At 48.6% G+C, this 24866-nt stretch overlaps 8 protein-coding genes across 8 annotated transcripts; 6 read left to right on the top strand and 2 right to left on the bottom strand.

Moving 5' to 3' along the window:
* Positions 1–30: 30 nt before the first annotated feature.
* Positions 31–581, top strand: N7462_006923 (uncharacterized protein; the record flags this gene model as incomplete). Its single annotated transcript, XM_057078641.1, has 2 exons — positions 31–223; positions 250–581. 2 exons carry the CDS (start codon positions 31–33, stop codon positions 579–581), a joined length of 525 nt encoding a protein of 174 aa, XP_056931311.1.
* A 3126-nt stretch (positions 582–3707) lies between these two features.
* Positions 3708–4883, top strand: N7462_006922 (Homoserine dehydrogenase; the record flags this gene model as incomplete). Its single annotated transcript, XM_057078640.1, has 2 exons — positions 3708–3738; positions 3808–4883. The coding sequence occupies 2 exons, from the start codon at positions 3708–3710 to the stop codon at positions 4881–4883; spliced, it is 1107 nt and encodes a 368-aa protein (XP_056931310.1).
* A 1974-nt stretch (positions 4884–6857) lies between these two features.
* On the top strand, positions 6858–8989 carry N7462_006921 (fungal specific transcription factor domain-containing protein; the record flags this gene model as incomplete). Its single annotated transcript, XM_057078639.1, has 5 exons — positions 6858–6923; positions 6976–7189; positions 7250–7281; positions 7337–8636; positions 8703–8989. The coding sequence occupies 5 exons, from the start codon at positions 6858–6860 to the stop codon at positions 8987–8989; spliced, it is 1899 nt and encodes a 632-aa protein (XP_056931309.1).
* A 334-nt stretch (positions 8990–9323) lies between these two features.
* N7462_006920 (WD40 repeat domain-containing protein) lies at positions 9324–10847 on the bottom strand (the record flags this gene model as incomplete). The annotated part of the gene is made up of 3 exons (XM_057078638.1): positions 9324–10502; positions 10570–10738; positions 10810–10847. 3 exons carry the CDS (start codon positions 10845–10847, stop codon positions 9324–9326), a joined length of 1386 nt encoding a protein of 461 aa, XP_056931308.1.
* Positions 10848–12327: 1480 nt separating this feature from the next.
* N7462_006919 (mitochondrial 54S ribosomal protein uL24m) lies at positions 12328–13493 on the top strand (the record flags this gene model as incomplete). Its single annotated transcript, XM_057078637.1, has 2 exons — positions 12328–12744; positions 12828–13493. 2 exons carry the CDS (start codon positions 12328–12330, stop codon positions 13491–13493), a joined length of 1083 nt encoding a protein of 360 aa, XP_056931307.1.
* Positions 13494–13844: 351 nt separating this feature from the next.
* rtt106 (putative negative regulator of DNA transposition (Rtt106)) lies at positions 13845–15518 on the top strand (the record flags this gene model as incomplete). The annotated part of the gene is made up of 4 exons (XM_057078636.1): positions 13845–13947; positions 14046–14393; positions 14493–14849; positions 14944–15518. 4 exons carry the CDS (start codon positions 13845–13847, stop codon positions 15516–15518), a joined length of 1383 nt encoding a protein of 460 aa, XP_056931306.1.
* Positions 15519–16970: 1452 nt separating this feature from the next.
* Positions 16971–17574, bottom strand: N7462_006917 (uncharacterized protein; the record flags this gene model as incomplete). Its single annotated transcript, XM_057078635.1, has 2 exons — positions 16971–17401; positions 17529–17574. The coding sequence occupies 2 exons, from the start codon at positions 17572–17574 to the stop codon at positions 16971–16973; spliced, it is 477 nt and encodes a 158-aa protein (XP_056931305.1).
* Positions 17575–17690: 116 nt separating this feature from the next.
* On the top strand, positions 17691–19335 carry N7462_006916 (casein kinase I; the record flags this gene model as incomplete). The annotated part of the gene is made up of 4 exons (XM_057078634.1): positions 17691–17819; positions 17880–17949; positions 18033–18587; positions 18644–19335. The coding sequence occupies 4 exons, from the start codon at positions 17691–17693 to the stop codon at positions 19333–19335; spliced, it is 1446 nt and encodes a 481-aa protein (XP_056931304.1).
* Positions 19336–24866: the final 5531 nt, after the last annotated feature.

Genomic DNA, 24866 nt, shown 5'->3' with positions numbered 1-24866 from the left:
GCAAAAAAGTTACAGTCTTTGAGCATCGTGATGGGGACTGGAAAGAAAAACACCTGGCAGAGGGCGATGAGGCCCATGTCGACTGTCATCATGGATAAACAGGTTCAAAATGACCTCTTCGGAGATATGAAAGACTTTTTGAGCAAAGCTACCCAGCAGTGGTACGCCGACAAAGGTCTGGCTTATCAACGCGGCTACCTTCTATTTGGCCCTTCAAGAACCGGTAAATCAAGCTTCAGCTTTCTTTAGCCGGAGAAGTTGAGATGAATATCTATACTCTTCAATTGACTGGACTCTCCGATAGCCAGTTAACGACGTTGTTTGCTCAGCTACCTCCTCACTGCATGGTTCTCTTGGAGGATGTCGATGCCGCCGGTATGGGTAGCAGGGACACTGCTGATCAAAATCAAACGAAAGAGTCAAGCTTTGAAGTGACCATTTCTGGTCTCCTGAAAGCCCTTGACGGAGTGGCCTCTCCAGATGATCGTGTTCTCATTATGACAACAAATCATATTAAAAAACTCGACGAGGCCCTTATTATACGTATACGGAGGAAGAGGCTTGGAATCGTCGGACACTAAGAACGGAAAAGCGTTCATGGTTCTGGTCGATTTCGAGGTTCGTAGCACTAGCGATCCCGAACCGAGAGGCGGGCTTGGGTATAGGGGCAATCAGGAGAGAAGGCTGAGAATTATCGAATGCTAAAAATCGGGAGGCCTCCGAGCCATCTTGGAAGGTCTCTAGATTCGTTGTACGAGCCAATTCCGATACAGAGTCGGGAGTTGACTTAGGAGCAATGCGGACAAAGTAGTCCCGTCTACCACTATACACATACGGAGGGTGGGTATTATTAGATATCGGAAATAGAAAGACCTTCGAGCCGTTCTAGTATATATCCTCGTAAACATTCGCCGCCGGGGTGATCCCGGGGACGTAATATAGCGCACAGTCGCTGGAAGATACACAAGACATCACTTGAGGCGGTATTAAGCGAGTGCTAAATTGCCTCTCAAAGAGGTGATCGATGCTGACTTAATATGAATATTGAGAATATTGAGAATAATGAACGATCAGATCGAACGGTATGTGAGGCATATGATTCTATACCTATCAACCAAGGCCAACCCTCAAGGTGCTCGGGAGAAAAAGCTAGCATAGATTCAAGATAAGGCGAAGAATGCAAATACAACAAAGCCAACACAGCCTATCATTTTAACTAGCCTCGGGTTGCCAATCATTAAACGCCAAGGGGGCACGAGAAGGATTTCCGTTTGGATGCTCAACCGTAGAACAGGCCATCCTGCTCGGTATCAACCAGGCTCGGATTGCCATTCATTCCTGGCCCCCTCGACGAGCAACCGCCGGCATAGTGCTCATACGTTGCTCTGGTCGCCCCTCATCCGGAAACCCAAGGAAGATTGGCTGCAGTCCACGTCATGTGGAGGTCGCCCAAAAATAGTTGCAACAATAGCTTCATGTAAAATAGTGTCGGATGTGTGCGCCTTGTCTGCGTCTATGCGCTGATCGGACTCTACCCACCAACTATTCCATCACTGAAAAGGCAACACAAGCATCCTGGCCTCGGCTTCATCTATATGACACTGTGACGTAGGAGCCGGTTGGAGCTATCCTCTCTGCTAATCGATCTCAAGTCCAACTAGCAATAAAGCGCTTCCACGTCGGCGTGCGAGAAGCCGTCGTTGCTCGTGAGGCTATTGAGATGTGTGGTCCTAGGACGGCAAGGACACTTGGAGGCGGGATTTAAGAGCCCACAGCTCGCTAAATATTATTGTGAGGGATAATATCACTTCTAGCAGACAGATAAAGTTGCAAATATGATATTTCGAGAACCGTCCCGGTGGCCGATACCGAATATACGTAACTGCGAGGACTATAGTATCAGGGAGGTGATTATAGTAGTATGCGAGAGAGAGAGAGAGAAATTGCACACAAAGAGGTCGACGAGAACAGCTTGTTGGACCCTTAGACGGTTCTTTAAGCCCTAGTATAGGAAACTTAATATCCAGCGGACGTTACATACGATCTCGATGAAGGTTATGATCCGGAAACAGCGAACGATATTTGCATGAGCGTATAAGTTCCACGATCAACCTGAATAGACCGGATAAGGGAAGGAGGCCGATCGGCCGCTTGACGCGACGGCTCTAGGGAAAACTGTCGTATCTCGAGCGTAATTAATAATTGGAGCTAAAGGAAGGGCCAAGCCAAAAGCGCGAAAGCGGCGACGGCGGCGACAGCGGCGCAGTCTACAGGGGTGGTCGGAGCTCGGCGGTCCTGATCAATAGGAAAAATGCCTCATCAGTGCATAGATGACGACTGGGCAATTAGGGAAGTGAACAATCGAGAAGAGCAGAACGTTAAGAGGGGTGTGAGGTGGGCTTTATAGAACCACGCGCGGCAATACATAGAGACAAGGGACGCTAAACCCAAACCTATGGATCTAAACTGGAACAAGTATTTCACAGGCACAGTCCGATATGGTGTAGTGGCTAACATCGCCGTCTCTCACACGGCAGCCGGGGGTTCGATTCCCCCTATCGGAGTTACATTTTTGTAAATTTTTTTCGCTTCCCATGAATCCTTTTCTTTTGCCTGGTAGGCGGCAAATTTTGAAAATTCTACTATCCCACCTAAATTGGATACCCCGCTTGGTTCATTTGGGGGCCAGAATTATGGTTGGCGCTCTAGTTGTTCTAGCGCGGTTTCCTCAAATTCGAACTCTCAAGCAACGTAGTCTGGCTTGCTGGCATTCGCGTTGGAGAATTCATATTAGTAGTGAGACAGGCTTCATTCACCTGGGACGAATTGACCTTGCGCGTAAGACAGTGTTGGCGAGAAGTCCCTGAAATACTGAAAAAGTAGAATAGTGTGGTCACACATTTACGTACGACATGGACTCGGAGGCCCAAGATCTCTCTCATTATAAACACAGCATAGATTGCAATCATCTCCTTCCAACCCATTTTGCAGTAGTCAAATAATAGAGGAACATCATCTGGAAAGTCCAAACTAGTCCTTCATCTCATCGAGTCCGCTCGTCTCACACCAATAGAGCATTCAATATGGAGATCATTTCTAGCTGAAGCTGTTGAATCCGAGCATGCGGCTCAGTATCTCTGGAGAAAAAATTCACGGCAAGTCCGATTGCGATCTGGTGTTAGTTCTGCAGAAGCTTAAAACTTTACGTTTCTGAACCAGAAGTGTCCCTCTACTTCACATTTACAGATTTTTGAGCTTTGAGTCATGAACTAATGACATTGATTAGGGATAAGATGGATGGGGAGAGATAAGATAAGGAGAACCCAAAATTTCAACTCGCCTCGTCCGCAAAGAAATCCATATGCACTCATTAATCATTTTTGGGCTTTTGATACAAAGTAACTGCATCAAGCGTGAATAAATTTTTCGTGAAAGGGGTTGGATGAGGGCTGCCAGCCAGCAAGTCAGCTTGGTGACTCATCAACCGAATCAGCTTAAAATTATTATTCGATCATAAAGCTGCCGTCTGTTCTTATTTATGTCTACATCCGATATTGCATGTTCAAAGGTCGTTTTTCAACCCTTTTTTTCACACTTTAGCGGCAAAAATCTCGAATAACTGCCACAATACTTCTATTGAGTCTATTATTATTGACCAGGATTTAAAGCTTCATCCTCCTTTCTCCCGCCCATAAACCCCGTCCAATATGGGTTGTCCTGTGTATCTTGGCATAGTCGGTATGATGCAACTCATGTTTCTCCTCAATGAATAGATACTTTGAAGTCATTACTAACGCTGATTACAAGGTGTGGGTGGTGTTGGAAGTGCTTTTCTCGAACAATTGGAACGGCTACCAAATCCCCCGAAGCTCATTCTTCTCGCCCGTTCATCACAAACGCTCTATGCCCCAGAGCCAGCCTACTTGCCTGCACTACCCCTCTCAGGCTGGGCAGCCGCTGAAAAAACATCATCATTGATCAAGTCGGGTCCCTTGCCCCCAGACGAAATAGCAAGGTACCTGAGTCTTGCGCCAGGTCGCGCTATTCTCGTCGATACCACGTCCGATCTTACTATAGCAGAATCTTATCCTATCTTCCTCAAGAAGGGTATATCGGTGGTAACTCCCAACAAAAAAGGGTTCTCCAAGGATACGACGCTCTTTAATGAAATATTCGCCGCTGCAAATGAGGGCAATGCGCTGGTCTACCATCAATGCACGGTCGGCGGAACTCTTCCAGTTCTGTCAACCTTACGAGACCTATTAGTGACAGGCGATGAAATTGTCCGAATTGAAGGGATTCTTTCTGGAACCCTTTCTCTTTTGCTGGGCGAATTCATGCCTCCCAGCGGCACATCAGACGTAAAGTGGAGCTCTCTTGTCGCACACGCCAAAGAAATTGGACACACCGAGCCAGACCCTCGCGATGACCTGAATGGTCTCGACTTTGCTCGCAAGCTGACCATTCTAGCAAGAGTGGTCGGCCTTGAAGTGGATCACCCAGACAGCTTTCCTGTTGAGTCGCTTATCCCTGCCAAATTATCGTCACTTCCATCCTCAACTGAAGGAGTTGCAGAGTTCATGAGCCAGCTGCCCGATTTTGACGCCCAAATGGATGAAGCTAAAAGCGCAGCCGCGACGAAAGGCAAAGTTCTTCGATATCTGGGTAGCATTGATGTCTCGACCAAGGCTATCAAGGTCAGCCTCGAGCAAGTCGACAAGGGAACCCCCATTGCCAACCTAAGGGGTAGCCAGATTGTTAGCATATATACTAAACGATATGGCGCCAATCCACTGGTACTCATAGGCGGTGGGGGTGGTGGAGAAATCACAGCCATGGGCCTGATGGCTGACTTGCTGAAAGTTATAGAGAGGATTCAATAGTATGGGAGAGGGGAAGTGGGTTGTATCTCCTGGCGGAATAGAATTTCTTTTCGTAAGGATTTCTTGGTATCCTGGTATGTATTTGTACATAGATGGTATCTCTGGTTCATATCAAGGGCAAAAAAGGGAAAAAGAAAAAAGCCCCCCATCACTCGATCATGATCAAGAACATTTCCCGGTGTCTCGGTCTAATAATTGCCTTAGTACCATAACTTCTCCTTCCCACTTGGCAGCTTTTAACCTTAGCTCGTCTCTTTCCTTGGTCATTTTTTCAAGCTGGGACTCTAGCTCGGACATACGGTCCATTTTCTTCTGGCGTAACCTGCGAGCAGCCAATTTGTTTCTCTGCCGCTTCTCTTGAAGCCGATCCCCATCTGAATCCTGAGAGGAAGGACTGTCGCTTCTGACTGAGGCATCTCTGGCTGTCTTTATTGTATTTGGTCGCGGCGGCTGCAGACTCTGAGTTTTGGAATTTTTGAATGTGGAAGAAATCAAATGTTGTGATTGTTGAACAGGCAAATAATAAGGTCTTATTTCCGAAGAAGTGATCGATCCGTTGCTGATGTGGACATTCCTTTGCCTATTTAAGGTGTTCGGGAAAGCTTCATCGAGAATGTTTTGGCCTTGCGGCTCGACAATGCTGGGACAGGGGCCATTTGGAGAGAAGTAAATATTTGCATCATTGATAGCCGGGGGGAATTGTTCAAGACTGAATGCAATGCTTTCCAACAAGTTTGCGTCCATAATGACCGGGTTTACAGACAATGGTGATGATTGAAGGTCGGATTGAGTGATCAGATTATAGGAAGGGGGCTGAGAAATTAAGTCGGGCCAACTCGAAGCAAGGGCAGCCGGGGTCAAGATGCCTGACGAGGTCGATCTTTCTGTAAATGAATCCCACCCTAAGCAGCTTTGCTGTGGGCTATTTTCGTAAGATCCCTCGCTCGTTCCCGGATGGAGTGCTGGAGTGCTTGGCATTGGGTCGGATGTAAGATGCTTTGCTAGTTTTGAACTTGCCGAGAGGGAAAAAGGAATAAGAATAGAGTCTGGAAGTTTCTTTCTGAAGTTAAATGAAGAGTTTGAGGATGGCGTGAAAAGGTCTAATCGTGGCTAGTAACACAACGGTGTTATCTATGTTATATAGCTGTCCAATCTATGCACCCGGAGATCGTCGAAGGCGCAAAGCTTTTGTCCGAGTGGGTTCAAGGCTGGCGATTTCAGAACAAATCCGACGCTAGTGCCAATATGTCCGGCGCTAAGAGCACGTTTACGCCCTCCCATTGGCTCCTCCCGGCTAGTTGGCTCGATTAGCTAACTGACTATGGTAAGGGTCCAATGATACGAAGGCTGTGGCCAAATCGAACACGAAGAACGTCGGATCCCCCTCCACGCCTGACATCCCGTGCTTTTCACGGACTTATTTGGCCGTGAATGAGTTGACATGGAATCTGCGGATTTAATTAATAGTTCAAATCCGGGTGTTCAGTCGGTGAAGAAAAGAAAACCGAGACCTAAACTGTCTTGTGTCATATGCCGTCAGAAAAAGTCCGTGTCGCCTTTGGCTCCTACCCCTCTGCTGAGTATCCGCAACGTTACCTGGGCTTTGGTACTGCCACTTGCAGCGCTTCTAGACTTTGGTTGCCATTGTCTCAGGTGGAAACATAGCAAAAAGCTGACTGCAAGCTTAGATTGAAATGTAATCGACAGCAACCTTGTGATAATTGCATTAAGCACAATAGGACGTATATGTGCCACTTCACTGGCCCCCAGGGATTGACCAGGAAGCAATCGCAAGGCATTCAAGATCATCTCCTAGAGATCAAGGCTCACATTGAGAAGTTATCGGCGGTCAATGTTCAAGCTCAAGGAACCTTCATAGGGAACCCTAATTGCGAGCCATGCATTCGGCAAACCCAACCTGGTCTAAGCGCTGAATTAGGTTCTTCAGAAATAGAAACGGACTATCCGGGGACTATGGTTTTTAGGCAAGACGGGACTCAGTATATGAACCCAACCCATTGGCAAACCGTGCTGAATCAAGTATGTCTTGATCTTCTTGGTTGTCTGACTGCTTGGCTAACCATGTAAGTAGATCGCGGAGGTGAAGGAATATCTCCAAATAACTCAAGATTCCTCCCCAGAAGATGAACAGGAAGAATTTTCTGCGCCGCAGATCTCTGGCCCAGTTCTCCTGCTTGGAAACACTTTTTCACCTACCAAAAACGATCTGCTGGGCACATTACCTTCGCGGCCAGTAGCAGACCGGTTGATATCGCTGTATCTGAACTCAAAGGAATCCAGCCTTGGTATGTCTGGTTTTCCTCTCTTTTTTCCAGTCGTTTAGAAAATAACTAATGAGCAATCAGTTCTCATGCATGTTCCAACATTCACAAAAGAGGTAAATCATACTATCGCCAGCTTTCAAGTAATTTACTCATCATCACTCTGTTCAGTATGCCGAGTTTTGGAAAACCCCGGAAACAGCATCTATCAACTGGCTTGCGTTCTTATTTAGCATTCTATGCGCTGGCGCAGGTTTGCAACTCTTCTCAACAGCCGGACGAGAAGATGGTAAACTCGCCGAAACATTCGCTGAGTACCACAGGCTCGCCTCACAATGTTTGACCATGTCACATTACACATCACCCGGTAGATACACGATGCAAACTCTCGTTCTTAGTGTGGCTATGGAAATATTGCGGAGTCCAGATAATCATCTTGGTCCCTCAGTTCTACTTGGATTAGCCACTAGGCTGGCAATCCACAGTGGATATCATCGAGATTCCAAGCACTATCCTAAGATCTCTGCATTCGATGGAGAGATGCGCCGCCGAGTCTGGATGATTCTCCGCCTTCTAGATCACTATATCTCTCTTCAAGCAGGCCTTCCACCGACTACAGCTCAAGCACAATCTGATACCCAAGAACCCCGAAATCTAAATGACACAGATTTGGATCCGTTGACGACATCATTGCCGCCTCCTAGGCCAGAGACTGAAATAACGCCCATTCTATTTCCCGCGGTTCTCAACCGGATCATGTTTGCTGATGCAGAAATCATCAGCAAGGTCTGCTCTGCAAGGGGAATCCCCTATCAAGAAGTCCTGCATCTCGACAAGAAGCTTAAAGAGCTTCATGCAACTGTTCCTCTTCCGCTTAAATTCCGTACCTTGACTGAATCAATCGCAGATTCACCGAATTTGATTATGGACCGCTACAACATTAATCTCATGTATCAAAAAGCACGCTGTGATCTTCATCGGCGGTATCTTGCCCAACAGCGCTTGAATCCCACATATGCTTATTCTCGAAAAGATTGCCTGGATGCTGCACGAACAGTTCTCCAACATCAGTCTGATATATTCGACGCGAGCAGTTTAGGAGGGCAACTGGGTTATACTTCTTTTTTCTTCTCGCCTATTGTCGCTGTACACTTCCGTTCAGCAGCTATGATCATTTTATTAGAGATTTCGTGCCAATCTCGCTTTGACCTGAAACAGAATCTATCTTCCAGTCAGAGACAGACTACATTGGAAGAAAGACGGAAGCTTTCTCGGGAAATTGAGCGAGCTTATAATATCTGGAATGAGCTGCGCCATCAGTCTAGAGAAGCTCAGAAGACTGCCGAGGCTCTTCATATCATGTTGAAAGTCTCAAGTAACCATATGCAACATGGAGAAACACCCGAGCAAATTCCCTCTCTGGGTGAAAATCTGAGCATACAACTGACATCTGGGAATTTTGAACACATTGGTTAGTGAAGTTTCCTTTTATGTCCATTCAAACAACATCTATTTAATTGAAGCTCACTTTGAACAGCAAATCAAGAGCCTCATACAGCCCAGGGTCTAGAGTACCAGAGCCCCTCCACAAGTTTGGATACCGAAATCACATCATTGGACGTCGACTTAATGGATGCATCTTTCTACTTTGGCCAAGACGCGGCTCCTGAATCCAGTGGCATGGATTTTTCCGGCTCGACTGATGTCGTGGACTTTTATAATCGATATTGGAACAATCTCATGCTCTTGGGAGGAGACCAGTCAATACTTAATCCGAGCATCGATGAGGGCAATCTGGAAAGCATTGGGCAGGGCTTTTGGTGAAATGGCCTTACATCTTTGACTACGAATGAATTATCTAATTTCAAATTCCACCTTTGGGTGGGCGCGAGAATTTCTATAGAATGAATGTAGTATAAAGAAATCTTGATATCCAAGATTTTCTAGTTCCTTTCGATCTGAAGATGCCCCACAGAACAACACTAAAAAAAAGAATGATATAAAGGAGTCAAGCCTCTTTATATACGTGCAGATCATTTCAATTACTCTAAGATCTCTATCAATCTTATGCAATGTACTAACAGCAGGGGTATGTTCGCGCTATCTGGTAAAAACGAGCAGACGTCACTTCCTTCTCGGCAATCATGAAATCGTTTGACTAGCCCGCAAATATCTGCAACTTCTGGTCAACGCCACCTGTAGCGATGACGCAACGAATCTGCGAATCGGACATAATCTCCCCGGGCCCTTTACTCTTCAGGTCACCACCTTCTGATGATTGTGCCCCGGAGGCGCCGGTTGTGTCCGTGGGCTGGCCTTGGTTTAGCCCGGGAGCCCATCTTAAACAAGTAATGAAACTCTCATGGGCATCTCTGAGTGTTTTCACGCATTTTCCTTCTTGGCTCAGGTCCCAGCAACGTATTGTCTTGTCATCTGAGACGGAGAGAAGGTATTTGCCACCAGGGTGGAAAACAACTGCTCGTACCCAGTTGTCATGCCCTATAAGCGTCATAAGACACGTGCCTCGGGCATCCCATATTTTGATAGTCTTGTCACGCGATCCAGTCGCCATGAATTCGGCGGTAGTTTCTGGGGATCCAACCTTCGTCAATCCGGCCAAAGGTGCAAGATAGCGATAGGAGCTCGGTGGCGCAATAGCGCAGCACTCGTTGAAGTTCTCATGACCAAAACAGACCAGCTTGTTTTCTGGCTTGGCTGAAATGTCCCACAAGCGAACAGTCATGTCATCTCCAGTAGATAAAAGGAACTTCCCATCAATTGATGGACAGATATCTCGCACCCAGGCTGTGTGGCCCTGTATCGTCTTCACACAATAGCCATTTGTCACATCCCATAACCTCACATCCATATCTTTGCTTGCGCTAGCAAGCAGACTTCCATTGGGTATAAAACGGACAGCGCTGACGATGTGATCGTGCCCTTGTAAAGTCCGAATGTTCTTATATCCGTCTGCCGCATTCCATAACTTGATGGTCAGGTCAGAACTGCACGAGGCCAATAGAGCGCCTGGTACTCCTTGGGGTAACCCAAAATCAAGATCGCGAACAGCCCTTGTATGGCCCTTGAGTGTCATCTCCAGTTCTCCAAGTTCCCAATCCCATATCTTAATTGTGAAATCGTCGGATCCGGATGCAATTGAGGAGTATTTGGGGTGAAAAGCAATGCAGTTTATGGTATCACGGTGGGAGTGCAATGAGTGCCGAGGGTGTTGAGGAAGCCAGGACTTGGGGTCTCGGTTGCGTGTGAGGAGGGATGTAGGCGTGACGTTGTCCAATTCGGTTTGCAAGGCTGTGTTCCGAGACTCCAAGTCCATAATCTATAGGCAAATTAGGATCGTATTGAAGAAATTCAGGCCATCTCCGTGATGCGCAATAAAGACTAACCTTCTTGTGTAAACGGACTGTGCTGGTCCATTTTTTCTCTAGCAGCGTTTCATACTTCTTCTCTGCCGCGGCGTCAAAGTCGTGTTCTTGGATGCCCAACTCTCTTCGTAACGTAGCGGCAGTTTCCGGGAGATCGTTTGCAGAAAAGTATGCGATCATGGATTTATGTCTATAAGTATGCTTCAGGTTAGCTTGGAGCGCTGGCATTCGAGCTCTCTATCGAAGCGCATCCATACTTACAGCTCTTCAGCTTGTCGCTGAGTTAATAAACGAGCCATGATTGGTGACAGACCCTCCAAATCCCACAAATTTGCGACAGACCTTCCCAGAGCCATTTGTTAGCTTGGATCCATGTCGACAGGTGAGGGAAGTATATGGCTCGCGACCTCCTCCGCGATCGGGAAGCTCATAAGTCCGACGGTAATTCTTACCTGGCGGGGTCACCAATTCTGTGTCAAGGCAATAGGAGGTTGAGGGTCGGTACAGGTAGCTGTCAGACAATAATTGAGTCCCAGTCCGTCAGTCCGATGCTCCCCACCAAGCTCGTTGAATACTTCTTTAGTGGGGGTTGGAATATCGGGCGTGTCGTGGGGTCGTGGGAGTTTGTTATGGCAGGGGGCGGAAGTGAGGAAAGTCCGGTTCCGATGACAGTCGCACATGTGGTACAGGGAACCGGCCCGCAATTGGCTCTCCAGCTGTAAACCACCCATACTATGCGATGTCAATAACCTTTGATTTGACCATTATCTCCAATCATCTGTATTATCTGTACTTCTTTTTGTCATTCATAATGGCATGGTATTGGGCATTTATAAAGCACTGTCTTGTGCGCTGATCACCATATCAAGATGAAACCTGAGGCAGAGTATCCGAGCACTCAAAACAAAGACGGTCTATCAATCTCAAAACCTCAAAATAACCTGGATGATTGTGAACAAAATAATCCAAGATAATAATCTCAACTCTTTGTGTTTTTCTGACATCTGTGTCTGAAATGCCCATTAATATATCTTGTTAATAAACTAATTAGTGAGTTTCTTGGTTGATCTTTCATTAGATCCATATACTCTCCACATGGTAATCCTCATTGCCTCTCTACATATTTGGGTTCGAAGCGCAGCTTTTTTCCTTTTTTTTCGGTATTCTTCTCAAGATAATTCGAAAACTTAGTCACCAGTTTTTGTTAAAGAGATTCCTTGTTAGTATTTCTATCTTTTGATGTTTCATTTGATGTAGATTTGCGTAGGCATCTGCATCGGGTTTAAAATATACGTCTACAGTCATTTTGGGGTTTGCTACAAGACCATTAGCATGGTCTTAATTGAAAATAACATAATTTGAGCAATTTGCTACAAACTAAGCGTGTATTTCAAAATATGTCGAAAGGAGATATATATTCCAGGTTTAATCTTCCAATCTTTCCGACAGGAAACACTGTAGGGAAGTGGAAATCTCCAAACACGTGAATGAGGAGGCAATGAACCAGGATCAAATAGTGTTTTGGGTAGAATATATTCCAAGTGTCACTCTTTGAGACAAATGAAAAAAGAGAAAGGATGGGCATATATTCAGGGATGCAAAATTGGTTCGGCCAGCCAGCGGCTTGTTGAGGTGATAGTTCAGTTTACATAATATCTGGTGATTGGAGTTGTGTCACGTGGGCTGCCGAGATGCGGCCGCAATTTTCCGTCCGCGCAGTTGCGAGGTTGGGGACAGCATCTTTCAGCCAGCCATTGCTGGTCCACCAATTCTTCAACAATGCAGAAAATTATCCAGCGGACAGCTGCGGCCAGAAAACAGGCCCAGAAGAAGGCCTTCCGTGCCAAACAGAAGGAGAATCTCGTCGATCGGTTGGACACACTACGGACAAAGAAGGAGTACAACAAGGCACTGAGCGACAACCTCAAGGCCGCACGCCATGCTCGCTGGGAAGACTGGAAAAAGGGCGACCTGGCCCCTAAACGCGATTCCGGATTGGAGGCGACCACCTTTGGTGCTCTTGACCCTGCGTTGATGCACCCTCCTAAGCTTCCAGCACACCAACGCCGATCGGCTATTCTATTTGCTCCGGGAGACCGAGTCTGTGTTATTCGAGGCCGGGACCAGGGAAAAATCAACGAGGTTGTGCAGGTCAATGAGGAGAGCGAGACTGTCCTGATCAAGGGTATCAACCAGGTTCGCCTTACCATATGGTCCCATTACAAGCCGACCGTCCCATTCTTTGCGAATGAATCCACTAACAGACCTGCCACACCTAGGCCGAGATTACTGTCCCAGAATGGGCGAAGGCCTCTATGGGAATCAAGACCGACGTTCTTGTCCAGAATATGCCTGTTCCGATGGATGACGTCCGACTCGTCGTTGCGCTTGATGACTCCGTTGAAGGCACCAAAGACCACATCGTACAGCACGCTTATGCCGGCAGAACCTGCATCGAGCGACCGTCCTACAGCAAACTCCCAAAATATAACCGTTACATCTCTGGACTCAACATTGAGATCCCCTGGCCCACCGAGGAGGAGCCACACACCAATGACAGCGAGGTGGACACAACGCGCAAGGAAGTCGATGAGACAACCTGGGTGCCATCTTTGGATAACCCGCCTTTCCCCTCCACCATCATCGATGAATTGCGAAACAAATTCTCCAGATTCCGAACACGCCACGATGAAGAATACGTGAGAAAGAAGGTTGTAGAGGAATACTACCAAGAATACCTTTCAAGCCAGAACCTGTTCACACCCTCTGGAGAATATCGTCAGATGAAGATCGAGAAGAGCATTGAGGCTAGGAAGGCTAAGCAGGATGAGGACGGAAATACGATTATGGCCTCGGAGACTACCAACTTCATTGAACAGTTCATGAGCCAGAATGTGGCTCCGAAGTCGAAGAAAAAGGCGGCCAAAGCCAAGCAAGCTGCTTGAGCTAGTGGAGAGGATGAGCCGAACGAAGGGCTGTTTTGTTTAAAGGATAGCGATGTGTATAAACCCTACTGTATTCTAGTCTCGATATTTGCATACAAACCTCTTCATCAAGGAAAATTTAGCTTGACAACATCTTCAAGTTCACCAACTTGTGTCCGGAAATTCTCTAGCTATGGCGAAAGGAAAGTCGATGTCTGATACAGCACAGAAATGCCAATGATGCGGGCCCACCAGGGGAGCATGATGAGCGGTTCCGCATCTTCGACCATTCTTGATCTCAACTTCTAACACTTCCCGCCCGGCGAATACTCCCTGCACTGCTTTCTCCCATCTGGGCAGTCGCATTTCAATATGGCATTCGCTGCAATCAATTCTGCCAGCGTGCCTATCGCTGCGATCGAGGAGGCATTTGCGACAGAGCCCTCGCTAAAGAAACGAGTCTACGATGCGATCGGTGCGTAGCCAGTGGCGTAGCTATGTCAAATCCCCTGTACGATCGCGATGACCCTGCGAACGAGCCACTAACCATCCCTCTTCGATTCGATCGCTTAGGCAGCACGCCACAGCACACGCCTTTGTTTGAGGATCTCGCCCGATATACCTGTACCCTGCTGGCCAGGACTGCGAACACTGCTTCCCTGCCGCTCGTGCCGCCGCCGAGCGATGGCCCGGCTGCAAAGAAGCGCAAGATACAAAATGGGGACTCTGGGGAGACGGCGCAGGCGTCGGTTGATGTGAAAGGAGTCGATGACGCAGTACAATTCTACGTGCAAGACGTTTCGTTTGCGATGCCGCAACGCAAGAAGCTCACACTCGAAGTCACTGCCGGGCGCAGGTACCTTCGTGCGAGAAACCAGACTACAAAGGAGGTGGAATTTGGGGTTCCCATGGATCGAATTCGTAAGTACTTTTCCGGGGTCCCTTGGGCTCTACGTTCTGTGTCATCTATGTTCTTGCTATCAATGGACGGAAACTAAGATACACTTGTTGGTGTGCTAGGCCACGCCTTGTGCCTCCCTGTGCCGGAGAAGACCCAGAAGCAATTTAACTTCTGCATCATTCCCGAGTACGCCGATGGAATTACACCACCACCTGAGGGAACAACGCCGCTTGAAGCCATGGTCTTTACTGTGGCTGATGGCCCGGCCAAGGCAGCCTTCACCGGGTCAGGACAACAGATTGGCAACAACGCCGGCGAAACAGCCGAGGGGCTGATCCGAAAGATCTTGAATGAAAACTTGACTACTACCAATGTTGTGCGACCCGATGAAAGGGAGTTTGTTAGCGCTATGCCCGAGGCGCACCGCAAGGGCGAGAAAGCGTATCACGTCAAGGCTTTCCGGGGAAGCAAAGAAGGTATGCCCGCTTTTGGCTGAGCAGCGCAGAAGAGATACCGATCTCATCCATGAGCTTGGTTTGGGCCACCTGCTGATACTCCATTGATCCCTAGGCTATTTATTCTTGCTTTCGACTGGCATTCTATTCGCGTTCAAGAAGCCGCTTCTATTCTTTTCCTTTGACACTATCGAATCTGTCTCGTACACTTCTGTGCTGCAGCGCACCTTTAACCTCAATATTCTTGCTCGTCCCAGTGGAGGTTCTGAAGAAGATACGATGGAACTCGAATTCTCGATGATCGACCAGGCTGATTTCAGCGGCATCGATCACTATATCAAACGCCACGGGCTTCAAGATGCCAGTCTGGCGGAGGCGCGTCGCGCCAAGGTATACAATGTCAATGGCGCCCAGAAGAACGAGGAGGGCGCTGCTCCTGAGGGCACAGCCGGTGAAGACGAGAGTGAACTGCAGAAAGCTCAACGGGAATTGGAAGACCAGGAGGATGAGGAGGAAGAGGACTATGACCCGGGCAGCGAGGGTGAAAGTGAAGGCAGCGGGTCCAGCAGCGACGAAGATGACGACGAGGACGAGTTCCACGAGGATGCGGACGAGGTCAGCGATGGCGACGAGGATCTTGTCCAACAGGAGCTCGGCAGTGAAGCCGAGGATGTGCCCGACGACGAATAGACGACTGTCCTGCTGTGCGTCTGCCACCGCACCCTTCCTTGCCGGCCGACTCCCGACTGAGGGGCTTTGTATTATGATGAGGTACTCCTACTGCTGTTTAGAAATCTAATGATGATTTTTGGAATCCGACGTCCGGACCTTGGTCTTGCCCTTTAATTGAAATCGGTTGAAATCGTGGAGCCCTTGAACCAGGTTTTTTGTCTCTTGAATCTTGTCTACACCGTCTTCTTGTATTAGCGTTCCTGTTCCACTCTGTAGCGTCAAGCGATCGCTCCGGTGGGTCGCCGACGTGTCGAATGCGCCGACAGATTGTCCGGCTGCCCAGGGTCCCTAGATATGGCTCAGTAAGCCATCTAGAGAGACAGCAGATGGGGGCTGTCTGCATGACAGCTGTCATCTGTAGCTGCAGATAGACTGAAGGGGTGCATTATATAGATTGGCTTGTCTGGGCTGCTTTGATTCCTCGGCCGCATCGTGATTTACGTGGAGCAGCGGAGACGCCAAGACGGTAATTTTACCGTTGGATTAAGCGCATTCCAGACCGAGTTCAGACGACGGGGAACAACGGGTCCTCTCGAGTGAACCAGTGAACCAGCGCGGCCCCAACCTAGAGAAAAGAACAGGACGCAGTCCCGCCAACTCAGAAACGAGGGAAGCGGTAACGAGGCCAAACACACCAAGTAAAATTACCAATTTTAATTACCACCTTACCATCTTGCCACTTTACGACCTTACCGAATTACCGGATGTACCAGCCACTTCGGCCTGGACGCGATCCGCCCCTATCAAACCCCCTTTCACATCCCCTTCCCTAATGACCTATGGTTACTTCCCCCCTAGCCTAACCCGATGTGCATTGTTTCGGGGGAGGGAATTAGACATACCAAATACGGACCCTTGAATAGAGGGGGAAGTCCATTTTCTCCAACTCCGGATATGGAGAATCGTGTCCCGAGAGCTCCCGTCCCTGTCCCGGTGCCGACAGGATCTGTATCGCAGAGCGAGCACCCAGTCAAAAAGCTCCGCACTAAAGAGAGCGAGAGACTAAACACCGGGCCCAGCGCGTAGTTGCCGGTCGATCGGCCTATATTTGTGTCGGCCTATGATACGACTGCGGGACGAGGATCGACTACTGTAGGCTAGATAGGCTAAGATGTGCTCGAGGGCATTGGGCGTTTCACGAGCCTCCGAGGTTTTTTACCGTCCTTGAGGGCGTAGGGAGGAAGAGGGTTTGGCCCTGAGATCATACCTTGCAGTGTGCTCGGTCAGGAGAGAGAAGGTGGGAGAAAAACAAGAAGTAATCTTGCGGTGATATTATAGCGATTATAGCGATTATAGCGTGATGGCAGAAGAGCAACAGGGAGCGAGGGTAACTTGACGCCGAAAAGCCGCAAAGTTCGCCAGTTCGCTCGTTTCGCCGGTGCTCAACGCTCGGTAATGTCGTACCGTCTGTTACGATTCGCGACCGCCAGTCCGGGCTTCCCCCAGCAGGCAGCGGGTACCAAATACGCACCCAATACTCTCCGCTCCCTTCTCAACTTCTCCCCTTCTCTTCTTCCCTTCCCTAACCCCCTTCCTCCTCCCTCCCAACCCTGGAAACCCGTTGCTCAGCTGCTTCAGTGCGACCGTTCGTACTCGCAGTCGAGTACTTCGGGCTGTTTTCCCTTCTCGTGTCTCTTCTCTTCGGGTCTCGGCGTTTTCGTCCGCAACTCGCTCAGGCTGACTCGCTCCCGACCTGAAACCCCCAGTTCGTGGCTTTGAAGGATCCAGCTTCCCAATTCCGCCCCAGCGAGTCCCAATTCGGTCTGTATCACGGCCCCAGACCTTGACGCCCTCATCACCGACCGTCATCTCATCCTGCATTTTCACATCACCCGGCTTCTCTTGGATTTTACTTGTACCGGTACCTCGACCGGCCTCTCTTGCTCCCTAGCATCTTCCAATTGAAGTTTCGCAGTATTGCTTGGTGAGAATCCCCGGTATCCTGCTCTGCTCCTGCGGTCAACGTACCCGCGGCCAACTCCCGGCCGCGGTCGATGAACCTGTTGAATCTCATGCTGACGGCGCTTGGTCCAGATCCCAAGTGCACCATCACGTGCCTGCGTCCTTGAAGCCAGTGCCTCGTGATCGAAAGTTTGATCCCTGGAACCATCATCCGCACATCTGGCGACCATGGCCTCCTCTTCGTCGAATGTAGTGGGTGTCCACTACCGAGTGGGCAAGAAGATCGGTGAAGGTTCTTTTGGTGTGATTTTTGAAGGCACCAACCTTTTGAACAACCAGCAGGTGGCTATCAAATTTGTATGTCATACCGCCCTTTTGCCGTGCTGAGCAGAGAGGCCCGGATACTAACGGCACCAGGAACCCCGAAAGAGCGATGCTCCGCAGTTGCGTGACGAGTACCGAACGTACAAGATCTTAGTTGGATGCCGTAAGTCTTGAGATTGTTTTCGGATATGATTCACTCCGCCTGGCCATACCTTACTGATTCTTCCTTTTTTTCCCCCACCCCAGCTGGTATCCCTAATGTCTATTACTTTGGACAGGAAGGTCTGCACAACATTCTTGTCATTGACCTTCTTGGCCCAAGTCTCGAGGACCTTTTCGATCACTGCAACCGCCGATTCTCGATCAAGACTGTGGCGATGCTGGCCAAGCAAATGCTGTTGCGTGTGCAGACCATCCACGAGAAAAATCTTATCTACCGTGACATCAAACCAGATAACTTTCTCATTGGCCGCCCAACCACCAAGACCCCGAATATTGTCCATGTGGTCGATTTTGGCATGGCCAAGCAATACCGGGACCCCAAGACCAAGCAACATATCCCATACCGTGAACGCAAGTCCTTGTCAGGTACCGCCCGGTATATGAGTATCAACACACATCTGGGCCGTGAGCAATCACGACGTGATGACCTGGAAGCCTTGGGACACGTTTTCATGTACTTTTTGAGGGGTGGCCTGCCATGGCAAGGATTGAAGGCTGCAACTAATAAGCAGAAGTACGAGAAGATTGGTGAGAAGAAGCAGACTACCCCAATCAAAGATCTCTGCGAAGGATTTCCTGGTAAGTCCGCGACACTTCCTTATGTCCAATTTACTTCAAAAAACTAACCCGAGCAGAGTTTCTGAAATACTTGGATTATGTGCGCAATCTTGGCTTCGAGGACACCCCCGACTATGACTACCTGCAGGAGCTTTTCGCGCTCGCACTCAAAAATGCCAACGAGGTTGATGATGGAGAGTTCGACTGGTCGAAGCTAAACGATGGCCAGCCATGGGACCATAAGTCTTCATATCTACCACCGCAACATACAGGATCTCGCAATCCCAACACCAACACTAACACCAACCCCAATAACAATGGCCCAAAAGGTAGTCGCCAAGGCTATGCTCATGGTGCAAAGGACCGGTCACCATCCACTCCGCAGCAGGCCTTCAGAAATAAGGATCTTCCAAAGGAGCCCTCTGGAAGCCAGGGAAACCAGCAACCTCATTATGCACGCCAGCAGCAGGGAGTGCAGAAAGGGAATAAGAATCGCGGCAGCGGTGTCGTCGCGGCCGCTGATGTTGGTAAATATGGGCTCAGCAATGCTAGCATGCAACCTCAATTTAGCAACCAACCCGGGACTTCGGTGGCCACCAAGGGGAACAACAATTGGAACGGAAACATGAATGCCGGCCGTTTTGGAAGCGCTCAACCACAGAACGCTACTAGCCCAGGTCATCCACATGGAGATCAGACTGACTCTGACGTGAACAAGCCCTTCTCTAGAAAGGTCTTAGATTTCATTCTCTGCAAATCCTGCTTTTGAATGCGATTTTCTCTGGCAGCCCTTTTTCTTCTTTTCGCTTGAACGTTTAAAAAATGGCTGAAGATCCTCCTCTCCCTCGACCTTCTCCCCAAAAGGTCGGCATGGGATTGCCTCTAATCACTCTCGTTCTGGTCAATGCTTCAAGCTTGTCGGTCCTTTGTTATGGACTGCTCGACACTTGTTTCTTGTTGGTCCTCTCTCTCATCCTTCTCGAGGCCCCTCTCTCTTCCCTTTCAACACTTCAGCCTACAATTTTGACTGTGGGAAGAAACCTTCTCTCATTGATGTCATGTCTCATCCCTCTTTTTACGGTGCTACGGCTTGGAACGGCGAACCTGCGAGTTGTCTGTCTTGTGTTTTTCGTTTTGGCTTTTCGTCATATAGCCGGTGTGCTGTGCCTAATAACAGGATCTCATGCTTTTGCAAGGTCGTGGACTGCCGGGTTGCGTTATCTGCTCTTGCTGCCATGATAAATCTGCACGGTCCGCCTGTTCATTAGGCGGGTTTTGGCTGGCTTGAGCCTTGGGATATCAGGGATTGTCGATTGAGGCTTTTTATGAGATACTACTACCCAAAAGATCCAGGAATCAGATAATTCTTCCGATCTCTGGTGACCGTATCTTCACGAATGGTGGATGAGGAAATTTGCCCCCAATTCGAGGGCTCGATTCATCTCGATCCAGGCCATGTGGCTATTTGCCGATTCCACAGCCCATCATGCTCATGAACGTCATTGATGTTCAATGTCTTGTGATTTAATTTGGGGACTGTCTTTGTTTTCTCATCATGCCGAAGCTGTTTTTCATCACGACCTGGCCATCATCCTCATCGATATCCACCCTGCCACCCCTCTCGTTCCTGGGTGCAAAAGAGCCTTGTTTCACTGCATGGGCTGTGCGATCTGCGGCATTTTCCCTTCGTGGAAAGCATTGCTTTCTACATATATTCTCCTGCTCTTTCGATTCCCCCCATCTTCCTTATGCTTCAGTGTCCACTTGCTATTTCCTCATCCCCGTTGAATCTACTGCCCGTGTCTATAATCGTCTCATTGTTTCTTGTTTCCTTCTGTCCTTGCTCTGTTTCAGAAGCGAGTTTTTCTTGTTTGTTACTGGTAGTGTTTGGCATAAGACAGCATTGTTCTTTTCTTGGTTCTCTCTTTCTGATCTTTCTTTTCTGTGTCGACTTGAGCGTTTTACACGCACTTGTGTAGCGTATATAACGGTTTCAGACGTAGGTGTCTTTAATATATTCCTTTTGAGTGTGTCTGCGCTTATTTTAGACTGTCCCATGGAGACCTCTGGTGCATTTGGCCATTTGATCTTGGTCGGGCTTTCGGTGGTAGATTGTTCATATAGAAATGCATGGAGTCCAAACCCTGCATGGTGCCCGCTAACTTTGGCATTTGCTTGGCCTACCCGCTCAATAGAGCTTGATATTCGAAGATTTGCCATCTTGACCAAGGATAATAATATCACTTTATAATCTACTTTACTCGGTAGACGACCTACCCCTCTGTCACTCTGTAACCAGCTCAGTCCGTTTAGGACATCCCCCATCGTACGCTGCCACCAGTCCTCTCACTGACGAGGATCGTCTCTATTGCCGATGGCAACGCCATTGATGCAGACATCATCACACATTCCCCAACACCCCCTGGTCGCATATCACCCTTATCTGCAGGAACTTTACCGCATCCGGGCCTGGTCCCGACGCCGGTGCTCTCCTACGAGACATGATTCGGGGCGGGCTTCTATGTTGGCTATATGACCCCTTGTCCACATCTCCAAACGGTGCCCTAATTAGTGTGCATAATTTCACCGGACGCCCAACAAGCACCCTTGACCATGCAGTCTATGTCCCGCTCTCCACCATCACCACCACCATCACCACCCGGGCTCGACCCGGGATTGCAATGCCTGTTTCGGCTCGTCATCTTGTGGCCCCCTCATCTCTACCCCATCCAACCCGGGTCCTCGGCTGCCACCGCCGTCGGGCGTCACACGCCTCTAGTAGCCTGCAGGCCCCACAGCTGGGTGGCTTGAGGGGTGGCGGGGCTGATCCTTAGGGTGATGGGCTTGGCTGATTCGCACTTTGGGGGCGCTGCGGGGTGGGTGGGCTGATGGGCTTTGAGATCGGCGTGGCTGTGTTTCGTGTTGATGGTCTGGAGGGCGTGGACAGGGCGCGGGGGAGGCGAGGATGATCAATTACGGATCGCCGGGGTTGCTGAGGGGCGATTTGGTTGCACGGGTGAGTGTAGATGTGGGCGTTGGGAGGATCTGGATTTGGATGTCAAGGGTGTGTAATAATGATATGGTGATACAGCACTATTGCACAGGGGTGATTCTTGTTCTAGTCCCAGCGTACTAGGCTCGGCTACGCGATGTTGGATATTGTCCCGCGACATCCCTGTTAGCGGAACGTCCCTAGCTTCTGACCTAGATTGGGTGTAATTCGTAATTCTCTACTAAGCCTGCAGAGCTTGAACTCTCCGAGTGGCTGAAACGAGATAACACTCTACCTAGTCTCCCCCAAAGGATGGATATCTCTGCGATCTCATCTACAAGAGGGCACGGCTTGTATAGGAGATCGTAGAGGCTACTTGCTGCGATAGGAATTTAATCTCGAGGAATCTCTTAGTGAACGGATCCCTGGCGCCCTGAAAGCACTGCCTTAGATAGCTCCACTCTAGTCATCATAACCCACGACGAGATAGTGATTCTACGTTAGATAAAAATAGACAATCCATCTGCAGACTCGGAAAGCGTAACCTCAGCCTCGCAATATGTGCCTTTATGCACCAGGCGTATAGTAATAATCGTACTTGCCTTCAGTGTCTTACACAAGGGAATGTTTTTTATTTTTATTTTTATTTTTATTTTTCAATTTCGGCATAATACCAGTATGGATTGAACAGGGAGTCCGAGACTGGAAGATTCCAAGACTAGATACCGTTTCCTGGAAGATATCAGAAGGCTCTGTATGAATAGGTACATCGTCTTTCTACTGGATTCTTCACCATTATATCCTGGAGCTCAGCCGTTGGCCTGGCATTACTAAGAGCCAAGAGACGTCAAGAATACCTTTATTTCTGTATTTGATGCCAGCCCTGACCTTGAAACTCAGCATGCCCAGTTCTCAGGGAATTGGCTCCACAAGTTACCATTTCGTTCGTTCATTTCCTAAACGAACGACCGGTCTCAGTCGATCCTACGGAGCCACCCGTAGCAGGATCCCCAGGCTGTTTCTCGCAGGCCAAGGTGACTTATTCGAAAGAAGAGAGCCAACTCCATGTTTGAGCGAAAGAGGCTGGATTCAGTTTGGAGACTGAAAACGCGCAGAATATCATGGTATTTCAAGCAGTCCAGACAGAGTAAATACTGCGGTGGCTCGCTCTAATATCGAGCCGGGTCATCTGGGTCTCCAAGAACAGCCATCCGGGAAGAATTTGCCATTCAAGATGACTTGGGGAATATAGAGACAGCGGCCTTCATAAACAATGAGAATGCCTGACTCGAGTTTTTACATGGACAAATTCTCTGCTGGAAGTAGTCTCGTTTTTGAGGGAGGGAGGAGGATTAACGGCTTCGCGTGTCTTCTCTAAACTTTGCACCTATTAATTCGGAACAAAATGATTGTCATACGTACTTAGATTCTACTCTAACCATTCAAACATAGAATTAGGCAAGGCAAAAACTCTTGATCGCTTCACTCTCAATTCACGCCTTGAGATTGTGTGGTGTAGCTTTTAGCTGGACCGAAACTGTCTGGGTAGCGTTCAAGTCATAGCATCGTATTCTTAATAGGCAGTAAGGCACAGTATTGACCTTCAGGGGTGAGTCCAAACATCAACAAGCAAATCTTGGCATTAATCAGAGAATCAGGTGAAGAGGTAGGTGGTCTCACCTGTTTTGGGACGAAGTGTATGCGAGAGTGACATAGTAAATACTAAAGATTGAGCAGAAGAACAATGCAGAATCTGACCTCATTAGCCCTGCTGTTATCAATGAGATGACCAAGACCGCTCCCTAAATTCCTTGTATGTGAATATATACAGGTACGTCGTTTCTGGTGACATTATAATGACCATGCCACGACCAGTAGATATGGGCAAGGAGGAGCGTATATCTTCTTTTCACAGGGAATTTTCTTCATAAAACCGCAAGCCAGCAACGTTAATCTTTCCTTCTCTCTCTCAATGGAGCCAAAATCCCCTTATCAAAAGACACCCTCCTAATCCTACATATCCGCATATCTTGAATTCTGAAATCTACCCTCTCGTATAACCCCGCTACGGCGAGCTAGCTGACTGATGATCATTCGCTCAGTACCTTTCGACCGAGCACATTCCTCAAGCCTTCGGCTACGAGGTCTCTGATCTCTACTTCCAGCCATGGTACGATAGTATCGGGGTAAGCTGCGGTAATCCTCTCGTCGCCAAGCTATAAGAGAGGTAATACGGCGTATATTTTCCTTCTTCCTTTCCAACCAGGATACATCAATTCTTCTGCGATGGACTGACTTCAACACTAAGCGGACTTGATTGGCCGACAGGGCGAAATCATCATCGAATTAGGCAGCGGCGGGGCGTTGGATGTTACCCAAGCGGCCCGGACTGTCGGGGCTCCCAGACCAGGCAGCTGGCGTGGACATGACTGAGGCGGGCGGCGACATTGAAGTCAGTGGTTAGGGGTGAGAGGGGCCTTTCTCATGCTAACGCTGCACAGAATAGAGTATGTTCGAGCTGACCCGAAGAAAAGCCGAGCTTGCGGGGTCCTTATTGATCCTTTCCCAGGTGAAATCTATCTCCTGTCTATACTGCTGCACCTATGCTCCATCCAAAATTCCTTTCAGATCTTTGCTATCAAACTATGGCAGTTGAACAGATTTTCAACCTTCTGCGCTGTATGACGCGTGGGTATTTAGTTAGGACTCTAGTCAGGATAAACAGTATCTGGTTATAGATACTGAACATAACACATCTAAGAGTTTATTTCAAGCACAAGCAGCCAGCGGGGTCCCCCTTTTCCAATACCTACCAGCAATTCACCTTTTTATTTCGTCATACGTGACGATATGTCTCGCCACACCCGCAGAACTATGCAGACTAGCAAACTAGGAAATCCTAAAACCCCAGGACATAGGGGCTAGCACCACCAAGAGCGCCCGATTATCAACCGAACATCCGGGGAGGTGGGAGGGTTCTTCTTCTGGTTGGAGCTCGGGGTGCATCCGCAACGAGATGACATGTAGATCGATGCCATTTTGGCAGCAGTGCAGCATCCATTGATAGGTCAGCGAACAGAGAGTGGTGCTCTCTGCCGTGTTCGGGATTTCAGTCCTAGAAGTATGTACCGACGGATGGGCGATAAAGAAACCGGCCTCCTTGATGGTGGAATCTGCCAGAGGGCTGTTGCTGAGCGGGATCAAAGGGTTAAAATGAGAGGGGTAGATGTACGATGTCTACAAAACAGGGAGACAGCAACTACATATCAAGGATATTAAAGGGCCTCATTGGCACATTGAATGTACAG

This window comes from Penicillium macrosclerotiorum (genome assembly GCF_028827735.1).
Source record: "Penicillium macrosclerotiorum strain IBT 26536 chromosome Unknown utg000007l_segment0_segment0, whole genome shotgun sequence".
Taxonomy (NCBI): domain Eukaryota; kingdom Fungi; phylum Ascomycota; class Eurotiomycetes; order Eurotiales; family Aspergillaceae; genus Penicillium; species Penicillium macrosclerotiorum.
The sequence above is the reverse complement of the archived record's forward strand: the minus strand, read 5'-3'. Positions and strand labels throughout refer to the sequence as shown.